General features: G+C 35.6%; 1 protein-coding gene across 1 annotated transcript in view; it reads right to left on the reverse strand.

Annotated features, from left to right (window-relative positions):
- Positions 1–15,468, reverse strand: part of Malrd1 (MAM and LDL receptor class A domain containing 1) — a 686,047-nt gene that overhangs the window by 105,152 nt on the left and 565,427 nt on the right. Inside the window, exon 35 of the mRNA XM_047521295.1 lies at positions 4,358–4,483. Coding sequence (XP_047377251.1) covers positions 4,358–4,483 — 126 coding nt within the window. The remainder of the gene's footprint in view (positions 1–4,357; positions 4,484–15,468) is intronic.

Below are 15,468 nucleotides of genomic sequence, written 5' to 3' on the forward strand. Positions count from 1 at the left end.
TTATGGTTTTATGGTTATTTTTCTTAAGTATAATTTTAGTCTTCCTCAAATGATGATTTTATTCTATGAAAAAGAAACAAAAACAAAAAACCAGCCAAGCGTCTGATAGTGCAAAACATCAGAATACATAAAGCACAGTACTGCTGCACATTTTCTTCCAGAGCCATTAATTTTTACTTTGATTAGAGAGGGTAAAACATAGGCTTGCTTTATATCAGAATGATTATTTGGGAATTGAAATGCCTTTTCTTGTACTGTACATTAGAGCACCAGATAAAGAACACAAATGTTGAACGGAACAGGGAGGTCAGCCTGGTGTTTTGGAGGGCAGAAGATCTGTAGATTGTTTCTGGAAGAAGTTTTTATGTTTCTGTTTTATATTCAGGTTCTTTATCCATAATATGGAGAGATGCTGTAAAGGCATTTTTGTCTTTAATTTTCTCAAAACAATTTCCAGTATTGAGGCTGGGGAAGGGGATGGATATGACTACTTAGTAATGAAGAGGCTCAGTTTTTCTTATATATAATAAGTAGGGATCCATGGGGGTAGCATTAGAATTAGCACAGGTCATGGCTTGTTTTGCTACAGTAATGTCTTACTGACTTGTTCCCTGTTGAGTTCATTTTTATGATCATGTGTCTAAAAGCCAAGACAACTCACACTGATTACACAGAAACCTTCTGGGCAGAATTCACATTCAGTACCATTCTGGACAAGTTATCATTTTGGACAAGCAGGAACACACATATTAAAAGCAAATGTAACTGCTAAGCTTAAATATGCAACCAGGCACCTATTTTATTTTCCCTTACTGCATACAGAGACTTGGAATGTGTCAATGTTACATGGAAGTTTGGGGGAAGATGTAGAATCACATGAGCCCCGATTTTCTCTCTGATAGCTAGCTCAAGCATTTATGAGTTGTGTGACTTTGGGACTTTAAGTCCCAGGTTCCTCATGTATAAATTAAGCCTCATGTCACTTCTTTATAGGACTTCTGGGAAGAAGGAATTAAATTTACTAAATTTATTTGTGACATTTCTATATTAGTAGATGGTATGTACAAGGTGTTAAATAATTGTTCTCATTCATCTATGTTGGTTGGAGTGGTTCTCTCAACTACCTGGGTAAGCTGATTTCATGACCATCTCTGTCCTCCATCCTCTCTTCCTCTTCTTCCTCTCTCCCCTCTAGCATCATCTTGCTCATTTACTGATGGTTTTCCATGTGTCAGCACTCTCCAAAGAGTTTTACTGTATTCTCTCACTTGAGCCTCATAACATTATGTGGCACATACAATAACCATCTTCATTTTACAGAGGAGGAAGCTGAGACTTCAAGTCATTAACATAACTTAAGAGCAAAGAACCATTTAAACTAGAGTTACATCCTGTTAATCTAAAAATGTCAAGTGATATGCTATTCAGCTCAGAATCTCTATAACTGCATTTGATTCTTAATATGATAGGCTCAGGAACCCCTCTGAGTCATGGGGCATCTATTTGCTATCACAGATAAATAGGCACATGTACAATAATCTGCATAAGGTGTGAAGAGATATAGGGATCCCTATGTGTCCACCAGAAGAGTTTGTGCAGCAAACTAGCTTCCAAGTGGGTAGATATTGTTTTCTTCATCTTGAAATCCCAGCACAGAGACTAGAGGAGATATTGCTTAGTCTCAGAAACTTGAAATGACTCCATGGTACTTGCCTGAGAAGATTTTGTGTTTTTGTTTTGTTTTGTTTAGTTTTTAAACCCTTCTGAAACTTTATTAACCCATATCATCATCATCATCATCATCATCAGTATACATTACAACATATATGAAATTATATTTGTAATATTCCAGTCTACGATTTTATATTTTAATGTCTTTTTGTGTGTTTGTGTGAACTGGAGATTGAACTCAGGGGTGCTTTACCACTGAGCTACATCCCAAGCCCTTTTTACTTTATCTTTTTTTAAATTTTGAGACAGGGTCTTGCTAAGTTGCTGAGGCTAGCCTCCAAATTGTAATTCTCCTGCCTCAGCCTCCCATGTTGCTGGGATTATAGATGTGCACTAGTACATCTAGCTTTAATGCCTTTTTCTAATTCTCTTTCAAATGCATGATTATCAAAATTAGAGTATCACCTTGGCATCAATTTTATTAAACTCTACCACTGCAAATACCTAGCAAAACACTTCCAGTTAAGTTTAGGGAGGCAAATTCTGATCAATAATTTTCTGTTTTATATGCAACTGAAACTTGAAAATAATCTGCCTTTCTAATGTAACTTAGGAAGACACAGGATTCATTGAAATATACTTAACCTGTCTGAGCTTGATGGTCTTGTTAATGTCTTAAACCCTGAGGTAGGTGAGGCCAGACGTTCGCCATCTGTTATGTTACCGTTATGGGGATTACTAGATGCTGTAGGGATTGGGCTCATAAAACTCCATGAAATACTGAATTACCTAAAAGGAATGTGATGTTTGGAAAGAAAGAAGAATATGCAACATACACTGACAAAACTTTGGCATGGATGAGTCTTAAAAGCATCTGTAAAAACAGAAGCATGGACTTTATCCTATTTGATTGATAAACCTCAAGGCATATAAAATGTAAATAGAGAAAACACAATATACTACAGAGTTTATTTCTGAAACCTGTGTTTCACTTGTTCTTTATTTTACTCTAACCCAAGAGCTGTGTCAATATGACCTGCAAATGAACTGTAAGTGATTGGTGCTGGACTGAAATAGCAGAGTAACAAAAACATGTCCTCCAGTATTATCTACAGGTTGTCTATCGCTTGGCATGAGTGGCAAGACTTCTGTTTTTCTGACCCTATTTTTAAAGGTAGATTATGTCAAAGCAGACAATAACTCATAGCATGTTTTGACCTGTGCTCAGAAAGGACTATTCCAAAAAAAAGAACTTACTGTTATGTAAATAATTGGGAGTATCAGATGTCAGTACTCTGTCTTCAAACTTTCAAAGAACAAAACTATCTCACTTACAGCTTTTTTACTCTTTAAAGAGAGTAACCAGATTTCCTTTTGGGTTCCTTTATCTGAAGTCTAAGCATTCCTGGTACAGAAATAATGCCAAAGAGCATTGTTTTTGCAAATTATCTTTGCATATTTTATAACACCATATCTGCTCACTTCTTTATTTCCTATCATATTCATAAAATTCAATGTTGTGTGAGTACTTGCTTATACTTATAAAAAAATAAACGTTTTTTGCACTATGATTTGATTATAATATCATGCCTTTGTCATGTATAGTGTTCTCAGGTCTTGAAGGATAAAATATATTCTTACTCAATTTGACAGAAAATATTTCCAATTTATTTAGGAGCTATGATTATATAAGAATAGCAAAACTATTCACAGTCTTGGCAAGGTGGAGTACAGCTGTTAGAAGAGGTAACCACCAGAGTTCCATTAGAACAGTTCTTAAGATTGAATATATCTTTTATTATTGATTTCTATTATCTTTTAGTTGTGATGGAATTACATTGCCCCTAACTGTTATTTTATGTATCCTTCATGAAATAAAAATTCAATTACTCAGGAGAGATGTTAACAATGGACTATAATAAATTTGATAATTTCAAAGCAGTTTTGATAAAAATATAATCACATCTACACTATCAGCTTTTATTCTGTGTAAGTGCTTCAAGATCAGAAGAAAGAAAAATGAGAGTTAATCTGAAGTATTATAAATTCACTTTAAAATACATGACTTGGACATGTAAATAGGAAGCTCTTATGAAGAAGTAGGGAAAAATACAAGTTCTTAAAATTTAATAATATTATATTATATAGGGTTTTTTTTATTATGGAAACCAAGAAAATTTCAAAGATTACTAAATACTAGCATTCTTCCATTAAATTTAAACTATAGTCTTTTCTTTATAGACTATTGTGTGAAATAAGCATGAGTCCATTATTTTATGTATTTATGATTTTTAAATCTAGCAATTAATATCAACAATTTTCCTGATCCAAAACAAACCACAGAAATTTAATTATCCAGGTAGGGTGGGACATATCTTTAATCTCAGTGGCTCAGGAGGCTGAGGCAGGAGAATTCCAAGTTCGAGGCTAGCCTTAGCAACTTAGTGAGGCCCTAAGCAACTTGGCAAGACACTGTCTCAAAATTTTTTTAAAAATTAAAAATTAAAAAAGGACTGGAGACATGGCTCAGTGGTTAAGCACCCCTGGGCTCAAACCCCAATACCTCCCCCCAAATTCAATTATTCCATGTTTGCTATATTTAGGTCAACTTTTAATATTTTTATACTGTCTGCAGGTTAAGTTACTGGTTAATACTACAAAGAATATTTGAATGTAAATGAAGTACCTGAACAGCTAGACTCATCAAGTTGGAAATCCATGCAGTCAGCAAAGCCATCACAGCGCTGGTGAACTGGGATACAGCTGTCCGAAGAGGTGCACACCAGCGCTCCATCAGAGCAGTTCTTATTGGCTAAAAATAAAGAATAATGACCCTGGTTATAACCATGCCTTTATTTTTTTAAAGCATTTCTCTTAATCAAATAATAAGACAGTTGATGATATTAGTGTTCATTTTTTCTAGACCTATATTTTAGAAAAACAGTTCTTTCTAAGAAAATTTTCATTAGGTTGAAAATTTCTGCAAAAATGTTGTCGGTGGAATCATTTCCCAAATCTGTATTTTTCTAAACTGAATTGTACATAGCTTCCCCCAATTGATGTTGAATGCAATTTTATTTGGAGATGGGTCCTTTTAGGAGGTAATTAAAGTTAAGTGAAGTCATCAGGGTAAGGGCGTAATTCAATATTACCGATGTCCATACAAGAAGAGCAGTACTGGAGACGTGCATGCATAGAAGAAAGGTCATGTGAAAACATGGCAAGAAGACAGTCATCTACTAGCCAAGGAGAGAGACCAAAGGAGACTTCATACCCTCTAGGGCCTTGATCTGGTCTTCTGACCTTCAAAATTGTGAGAAAATAAATTTCTGTCATTTAAACCATCCAGTCTGAAGTATTTTGTCATGAAAGCCCAAGCAGAACAATACAAGAACTATGTTGTACTACACATAAAATGTATTAAATGCACTATAAAGTCTTAATTGATTTTAGGAGTCAGTTAGATGCCTTTGTGGAATTTTCTTTCCTCTTCTAATGTCTCTAATATTAAGTGCAATTAATCGGACAAAAACTGCAATTTATTTTAATGTTCAGTTTCCAAATGGGGCATAAATCATGGGTAGACACTGGAAATCCAGTAGATCTGAGTGATGACATACAATGAAGTTCAATGCACTACTATCTTGTGTCTCTACAGCATCGTGATCATGCATCATGGAAGTACAGTGGTACTTCCAGAGATTCTTGCTGGAAATCATAAAGAGTGTGACCTGACTGCAAGGGATAAAAATATTAATAGGTTAGAGATGCCATGCTCACAAGACTTTGCTTGTTTTCAGAAGAAAAACATCGTTATTGATGTCCTTCAGGAGTATTGACAACTGTTCAATGCCAAGTGAGTTCTGCAAAGACTACCTCCCTTGGATGTTAACTCTGCATTAATTTAATTATATCTTCTGTATCCATTGGAAAGCCCAGTTCTTAGTCCTAAAACTGAATTCTCATACACTTGCTTCCTCTTCTCTAGTGTCTTTAGGATTGAAGCGTACTATGAAACTTTGGTTTAGACCTGTTTGATGAGTGAGAGCTGAAAGAACTCCTCATTTCAGACTGCCATCATGTGTGAAACCTGGTTGGTCTCTGCTGTTTCAGCAGGCCTGAGGAAAGGCCTGATCTATGTTTTCTGCTTCTAATCTGAGTCCATGCCAATGTTTATGTTCATCTTCTCTCTGAGACTTTTTATAGGGCAGTCCTATCTAGCATTGCTATATGTCTGGGGCAGGGAACCTATGTCCAACGATGAACCCACTGCACTATTTTGTCAGAGAGTCTGGATACTTTTCAAAAGCACTGAATAATAATGATATTGATTTTCACTTCCATTCCAACCCTGCTCTTTTGAGTCTTTGGGTACAGAAAAGATAATGTCAAAGGCAGCATTAGACACAGAGCTCTCTGGAACGTAATTCAGTTCAATAAGAACAGCTCTGACTTAATTAATAGTTTCATACATAATACCTTATTTGAACATTTAGTCCATATCTGCTACTAAAACTTTAAAAGAGCTTGGTCTGGAAAATTTCTTGCACTAGAATAAAGAATATTAAGCAAATCTTTTCAAGGAAAACAGATAATTTCCATGACCCGGGAATGAATATGCTCATGCATGGGTCTTGTATTGATTTTATCAACATGTCACTTATTACGTTCTTCAAGTATATTGGGTCAGGAACAATGTTTATTTGCATGTTTTGACACTATTTAGTTTTAAGAACTGCGCATAAAAATTGATTGTATTGTTAGACATGAAAAATTATGTTTTTAAATATGTACTTGACTGAAAATCCTGGCTATGTAACTTTAAGTGATACTCTTTATTGAACAATTGCTCCTAAGGTGCTAGAATATCAATTCACACCAATAACTATTATTGAGTTTCCACTACATGTAAGAAACTCTGCTTTAGCACTTAGAGTAGAGCATGTAGGAGAGAAATTTTAAAATGAGAGGCCAGAATATATGTATGTTTATATATATATATATATATATATGCATACATATATATGTATATGTATACATTTATAGATATATATGTAAAATAAGATAACAAAATAGTCATGATCAAAGTTTACAATGATAATAAAAGACTGCCATAAGATCAAACTTAATTGGCAAAACCTTGGTATAGATAAATATTATACAAACAAGGATTCTTTTAGTTTTGGTAGGTCTATAAAAGATTAAAGTAAGAGTAGAGTCTTGAAATGGTTTAAATTTTAATGTTTTCAGAGAAAGTCATTTAGGAAGATGAGAAGGAAGTCTATAGATGGATAATCAATAAGGTTCGATATAGCAGTTTGCCTTTAGGGAGTTTGAGTCTGGAGGTAGTGTTGATAAACCTATAAAAGAAGGCTAGAACCAGACTGTAGAAATGACTAAGGTCTTAGGAGATGGATTTCTTTAAGGTTTTCGAAAGAGTTAAATCACTTTAAGATATATATTGTCAAGATAAATTACATTGCAAAACAAGTAAACCAGGAAGATGAATAATCTTCCAACTCCTACCAGATGCAGAAATTACTTGTAAAAAATCATATTATTAGAAATGTATATACATGTATCTATGTATATATATATGCATTATTTTTGTGAGTAAACATATTTATGAATATTGTTTTTTCACTGCAAAGGACTGAAAAATCAGTTGTTAGCATCAACTAACATTTTGAAATTCATATACATAGATGATAGATACTATTCATATATCTGTAATGCATATATTTTGAACCCTTGTATTGGAAATACTAATCTGTTCATATTTTCTCATCCAATTTCCAATTTGATGGATTCTTAATTTTAAGTTGACTGTATAATAAAGAGCTATAACTTGTTAGTGACAAAAACACATCTGTGACACAAATAGTAATGAAACATATAAAAATAAGAAAATAAATGGTCTACATTTATTTATTAAAAGTTTTACTTTTTTATTAGAAAGTTAACAGTTTGGGTAGCTAAAAATTGCCATTACTTTTAAATTTAAAAACAAAAATATAAGTTTTGGTGGCATTTTAAAAATAACATTAAAGATAATGGATATTCATAAATTTTCTCTTTAGAAGTAGATAGCAAATAAATTGTGAATACAATTAGTATTTATTGGCATTCAGAAAGCAAAGGACATTATATTAAATATAGAAGAATAAAATGGGCCATTTTCTATTTCCTCTCTTTTATTAATACATATATAATTAAGAAACATTCTAAAATTTATTGCTACATTCTCTTTCAAACATTTTGGTTTGTTTTTTTATTTCTAAATGGTATTTATGTATTTATTTATGGTTCAAAGGATTGAACCCAGGGACTATATTTCCAGCACATTTCTTTTCTTTTCTTTTTTTCTTTTTTCTTCTTTGAGACAGGGTCTCACTAAATTGCTGAGGCTGGCCTCAAACTTGTGATCCTCCTGCCTCAACCTCCAGGCTCATTGGGATTACAAGTGTGCACAACTGCATCCAGCCCTTAAATATTATGTTTGAATGTCTATAGAAATTCTTACTCCAATCCATCATAATTTCAGACAGAGGTTGATATTCTGTCTTACCAAAATAGGTAAAGTAATACAGAACATTTTGTGGCTTTAAGCCATTCTCTTAGATAGTTGATACTTTAAAATCATCTTAGGAAAAAAATCCATTCTAAATCACCAGATATGACACTAAACTTCACAAGACACAGCTACAGGTTTGATAAGAAGGTGAACAGCCTGCCTCCCTGTTTTTCACCTTCTCATTCATCATTAATGTCTCATACATCATTAGGGTCTCCTGAAGCATTCTCTATCTTCTATTCTTGTTCTGGGCCCAGGGAGTCAGAAGCACATGGAGAGTTCTACAAGCTTCTTTAATTTTCATCACATGGTTGTGTCGGCTTAAGGGGTAGCACAGGCAGTAGATCAACAGAGAGGGAAGAGGAGGTGAAGGTGGCAAAGATTAACTGCTTCCCTTAACCAAATGCTAATCTCTTTCTAAAAAAAATGTAAATGTTAATTGACATGAAGATATTGGACATATTTATGGGGTGCCATGTGGCACTTCACTACATGTAGCAAATGTGTCATGATCAGATCAGGAACTGGAATATGTGTTACCTCCAACTTATATCATTTCTCTGTGCTGGGAACATTCAACATCTTCTCTACCAGCTCTACTGAACTACTTATTCTATTTTTGTCAACCATTGTTATTCTGTTCTGCTATAGAATATTAGAAGTTATTCCTCCTACCCTGGGACCCATTAACCATGCTTTCTCCATCCCCTCCTTCCCCCATTCTCTTACCCAATGGATCTTTTTGACTACAGTTTCAGGCAGCTGTTCCATCCTCCCACACCCTTTGGTGTGTGGGCAATTAATGGTCCAGTCCTACTACATCTTGTGGCTTGCTTTGTATACAGGTTCTCTCATAAACCTTCTTAATATAGTCTCAACTATGCAGTATCAATGGATCAACTATCTCTTCCCAGGATATTGACTGATAGAAATACCTGATGAAGTCTTGAAATCTTCCTGATGAAGATTGCTATCAGAGTAGTACCAGAGAAAAAGAGTGACCCTACTTCTGCGCTATCCTTCCCTAGGATTTAACCATGCTTATTTTTTTTAATTTTTTTTTGAGATATAGGATTTTTTAATAGAACTACCATTTCAGTTTATAAAAATGGGCATGTTTTAATGGTAGGACAATATGAACTATGAATTAATTTGTGTGATGGGCTGACATATCTGGTTCCATGAGAATGTTATAGGCCAGACTATGAGGGAAATGACTAAACAGACTCAATTTTGCTCTGAGACTCCATGTTATGTAGGAAATAAACTTCTCCCATGGGAACACCCTGCCTCTGTCCCCATCATCAGTTACTTAGTGTGACGTGTTTAGCAATACAGAATGATGATTCCTATGTAAAGAAAAATTGCTCTCTTTTGATTCCTATTGCTCCTAAACATTGTATCATGTGAAAGGTGATTGTGTGGATGTTAGTAACCATTCTTTAGTTTGTACCTAGATAAGGGTCATTTGACCCACTTCCCCCTCTGTTGATGATCTCATGATGTCAGTTTGTAATTTCAAATCATAGCAACAGACACTTATGATTGATGTGATTTTTGGTATAAAAACCCCTATATCCCTATGGTCAGAGCTGTTCTCCCAATAGCCATTTTTTGGGGCATTGTGTGAGACAGTCAGCCAGCTGGCTTAATAAAGACTCTCAAATTTGGACTTCTCAGTGGTGATTGGTCTGTTCTTAAGTCGCGTCCCATAACATGTGGAATGTTGAACTCATCACAAGTTTGTCTAAATATTCTGATCACTAGAAAGTTTTGTTTGTAAAAGTATAAGGATTTAAAATGTCAGTTGCTATTGATTTTGCTACCAAACCTTGGAAATATCTCGAAATCCTTATTCTGAAAACATATAAACATGTGTGAAGCACTGAAAGCAAATAAACCTATTCATTTATCCTATGCCCCACTCCAACACCAACTTCTCAAAAGTGTTCTCTAACTGATTTCTCTTTTTGTTACTTCCCTTTTGCTCTTCAAAAAGATTAACTTTAGAGATCTGTCCTCTTATCCACAGAAAATTCTCTCTCCAAGATCCTCAGGAATCACTGCTTTTCCTAAATTATAAATACTTAGGCCTAATCTTATTTGATCTCTCAGAGACATTTCAACTTACAAATACTCCCTTATGAATACGTTTGATTTAAGATCATTACTTTTTACTGATGCCCTACCTGTACCTATAACAATAAAAGGATTAAAATATGCTATTCTGACACATCGACCATTTAAGTTAAAAACACTTGAAAGGGATCCAAGATGGTGGACTAGAGGGTGATTGCATCTCCCGTTGCTCCAGAACTCAGGTTTCAAGAAGGGGAGGTATTGAGAGACTCGGACCAACATAGAGCCGTGGGGTGAGTCTCTTCCACCGGGTGAAGCTTGGCTCGGGCGGCAGGCCCGGACAGGGGCAGCTTCTCGGAGCAGGGCAGGGCAGCGAGAGTCTTCCCCAGGTAGCCCTGCTCTCTCCAGCAGCATGCACCATCCACAGCCAGCTTCTAGGAGCAGGTCCGCCCAGTGAGAGTTTTTCCCCACAGAGCCAACCCCAAGCCCCTAACCCAGCGGCGGGCCTTTGCCCGCAGGTGGCTTCTGGGACCAAGGCAGGACAGGGAGAGGATTTCCCCAAGCAACCTTGCTCCCTCAGGCCAGGGCAGGCCCTGTCCATAGCCAGCTTCTAGGAGCAGGACCGCCCAGTGAGAGGATTTCCACGCAGAACCAGCCCCCAGCCCGGCTGGGCAGGTTTCTTCGGAAGCACTGCATTATCAAGTTCCTCCAAGACTTCAGGCTACTGAAGGCTGGGAGGTGATACACTGGAAATCTACCGGGACACTATAAGACAATAGAGGAAATCTGCAATATCTCAGAGTCCCACTGATATCTGACCAATATGAGAAAACAAGGGAAGAAAATGTCCCAAACAAACCTAGATACTACATCAATAAAACCCAATGACAGCACAACAGAAGAAATGTCAGAAAGGGAGTTCAGAACGTACATAATTAAAACAATCAGGGAAGCAAACGAGGAGATGAAAGAGCAAATGCAGGCATTGAAGGAAGATATGAAAGAGCAAATGCAGGCGTTAAATGATCACACCAATCAACAGTTAAAAGACCAAATACAGGAAGCAAAAGATCATTTCAATAAAGAGTTAGAGATACTGAAAAAAAAAAAAAACAGAAATCCTGGAAATGAAGGAAACAATAAACCAAGTTAAAAACTCCATAGAAAGCATAACCAATAGGATAGAACACCTGGAAGACAGAACCTCAGACATTGAAGACAAAATATTTAATCTTGAAAACAAAATTGACCAAACAGAGAAGATGGTAAGAAATCATGAACAGAATCTACAAGAATTATGGGATATCATGAAAAGGCCAAATTTAAGAATTATTGGGATTGAGGAAGGCTTAGAGAAACAAAACAAAGGAATGAACAATCTATTCAATGAAATAATATCAGAAAATTTCCCAAATCTGAAGAATGAAATGGAAAAACAGGTACAAAAGGCTTATAGGACTCCAAATATATGAAATTACAACAGATCCACACTAAGGCACATTATTATGAAAATACCTAACATACAAAATAAAGACAGAATTCTAAAGGCTGCGAGAGAAAAGAAACAAATTACATTCAGGGGGAAACCAATAAGAATACCAGCAGATTTTTCAATCCAGACCCTAAAAACTAGAAGGGCATGGAACAACATTTACCAAATGGATGCCAACCAAGAATCTTTTTTTTTTTTTTATTGTAAACAAATGGGATACATGTTGTTTCTCTGTCTGTACATGGCGTAAAGGCATACCATTTGTGTAATCATAAATTTACATAGGGAAATGTTGTTTGATTCATTCTGCCATTTTTTCCCTTCCCCCCCCCTTCCCACCCCTCCCCTCCATCTATACAGTCAATGTTGTTTGATTCATTCTGCCATTTTTTCCCTTCCCCCCCACCCTTCCCACCCCTCCCCTCCATCTATACAGTCCTTCCTTCCTCCATTCCTGCCCCCCTCCCTAAACCCAACTCCAACCCCAACACTAACCCTTCCCACCCCCCATTATGTGTCATCATCCACTTATTAGCGATATCATTCTTCCTTTGGTTTTTTGAGATTGGCTTATCTCACTTAGCATGATATTCTCCAGTTTCATCCATTTGCCTGCAAATGCCATAATTTTATCATTCTTTATGGCTGAGTAATATTCCATTGTATATATATACCACGATTTCTTTATCCACTCATCAATTGAAGGACATCTAGGTTGGTTCCACAATCTGGCTATTGTGAATTGAGCAGCTATGAACATTGATGTGGCTGTATCACTGTAATATGCTGATTTTAAGTCCTTTGGGTATAGGCCAAGGAGTGGGATAGCTGGGTCAAATGGTGGTTCCATTCCAAGTTTTCTAAGGAATCTCCACACTGCTTTCCAGAGTGGCTGCACTAATTTGCAGCCCCACCAGCAATGTATGAGTGTACCTTTCTCCCCACATCCTCACCAGCACCTGTTGTTGCTTGTATTCTTGATAATCACCATTCTAATTGGGATGAGATGGAATCTTAGGGTGGTTTTGATTTGCATTTCTCTTATTACTAGAGATCCAACCAAGAATCTTATACCCAGCAAAACTTACTTTCAGATTTGACGACGAAATAAAATCCTTCCATGATAAACAAAAGCTAAAAGAATTTACAAAAAAAAAAAAAAAAAAAAAAAAAAAGCTGGCATTACGGAACATTCTCAGCAAAATATTCGATGAGGAAGAGATGAAAAAAAACGATGCAAATCAGCAACAGGAGGAAGTAGCCTAAAGGAATAGCCAAATAAAGGAAAAACCAAATCATGTCAAAAAACAAAAATGAGTCAAATGACTGGGAATACAAATCATATCACAATAATAACCCTGAATGTTAATGGCCTGAACTCATCAATCAAAAGACATAGACTGGCATGTTGGATAAAAAAGAAAAATCCAAAAATATGCTGCCTGCAAGAGACTCATCTCATAGAAAGAGATACCCACAGACTAAAGGTGAAAGGATGGGAAAAAAATATACCATGCACACAGACACAGCAAAAAAGCTGGAGTATCCATCCTCATTTCAGATAATGTGGACTGCAAGCCAAAACTAGTCAGAAGGGATAAAGAAGGACATTACATACTGCTTAAAGGAAGCATAAATCAACAAGACATAATAATCATAAACATCTATGCACTGAACATTGGCTCATCCATGTATGTCAAACAAATCCTCCTCAATTCCAGAAATCAGCTAGACCACAACACAATAATACTAGGCAATTTTAACACACCTCTCTCACCACTGGATAGATCTTCCAAACAAAAATTGAATAAAGAAACCATAGATCTCAATAACACAATCAACAATTTAGACTTAACCGACATATATAGAATATACCATCCAACAAAGAACGAATACACTTTCTTCTCAGCAGCACATGGATCCTTCTCTAAAATAGACCATATTTTATGCCACAAAGCTACTGTTAGCAAATACAAGAAGATAGAGATACTACCTTGTACTCCATCAGATCATAATGGATTGAAATTAGAAATAAATGACAATAAAAAACAGAAACTTCTCCAATACCTGGAGATTAAATAATACACTATTATATGATGAATGGATAATAGAAGACATCAGGATGGAAATAAAAAAATTCTTAGAAGTAAACGAGAACAAAGATACATCATATCAAAATCTCTGGGACACTATGAAAGCAGTACTTAGAGGAAGATTTACTTCATGGGGCGCATTCAACAAAAGAAGTAAAAATCAACAAATAAACGAATTCACACTACAGCTCAAAGCCCTAGAAAAACAAGAGCAGACCAACACCAAAAGTAGTACAAGCCAAGAAATAGTTAAAATCAGAGCTGAAATCAATGAAATTGAAACAAAAGAAACAATTGGAAAAATTAACAAAATAAATAGTTGGTTCTTTGAAAAAAATAAACAAAATTGATAAACCCTTAGCCACACTAACAAAGAGAAAGAGGGAGAAACTCAAATGACTAAAATTCGGAATGAACAAGGAAATATCACAATAGACACGAGTGAAATACAAAACATAATTAGAAGCTATTTTGAAAATCTACATTCCAACAAAACAGAAAACCTCGAAGACATCAACAAGTTTCTAGAGATATATGAATTACCTAAACTGAACGAGGAGGACATACACAACTTAAATAAATCAATTTCAAGCAATGAAATAGAAGAGATCATCAAAAGCCTACCAACAAAGAAAAGTCCAGGACCAGATGGGTTCTCAGCCGAGTTCTACAAAACCTTTAAAGAAGAGCTCATTCCAATACTTCGCAAAGTATTCCGTGAAATAGAATAGGAGGGAACCCTCCCAAACTCATTCTATGAAGCCAATATCACCCTGATACCTAAACCAGACAGAGACACGTCGAGGAAAGAAAATTTCAGACCAATATCCTTAATGAACATCGACATAAAAATTCTCAATAAAATTTTAGCAAATCCCATACCAAAATATATTTAAAAGATAGTGCACCATGATCAAGTGGGTTTTATCCCAGGGATGCAAGGTTGGTTCAACATCTGGAAATCAATAAATGTCATTCACCATATCAATAGACTTAAAGTTAAGAATCACATGATTATTTCAATAGATGTAGAAAAAGCATTTGATAAAATACAGCATCCCTTCATGCTCAAAACACTAGAAAAAATAGAGATAGTGGGAACATTCCTTAACATTGTAAAGGCCATCTACACTAAGCCCATGGCTAATATCATTCTAAATGGTGAAAAACTGAAAGCATTCCCCCTAAAAACTGGAACAAGGCAGGGATGCCCTCTTTCACCACTTCTATTCAACATCTTCCTTGAAACTCTAGCCAGAGCAATTAGACAGACCAAAGAAATTAAAGGGATATGAATAGGAAAAGAAGAACTCAAACTATCCCTGTTCGCTGATGACATGATTATATATATTTAGAGGAACCCAGAAATTCCACCAGAAAACTTTAGAACTCATAAGTGAATTCAGTAAAATAGCAGGTTACAAGATCAATGCTCATAAATCCAATGCATTTTTATACATAAATGATGAATCTTCAGAAAGAGAAGTTAGGAAAACTACCCCATTCACAATAGCCTTGAAAAAATAAAGTACTTGGGAATCAATCTCACAAAAGAGGTG

The sequence above is a fragment of the Sciurus carolinensis genome, chromosome 12, assembly GCF_902686445.1.
Source record: "Sciurus carolinensis chromosome 12, mSciCar1.2, whole genome shotgun sequence".
Lineage (NCBI taxonomy): Eukaryota > Metazoa > Chordata > Mammalia > Rodentia > Sciuridae > Sciurus > Sciurus carolinensis.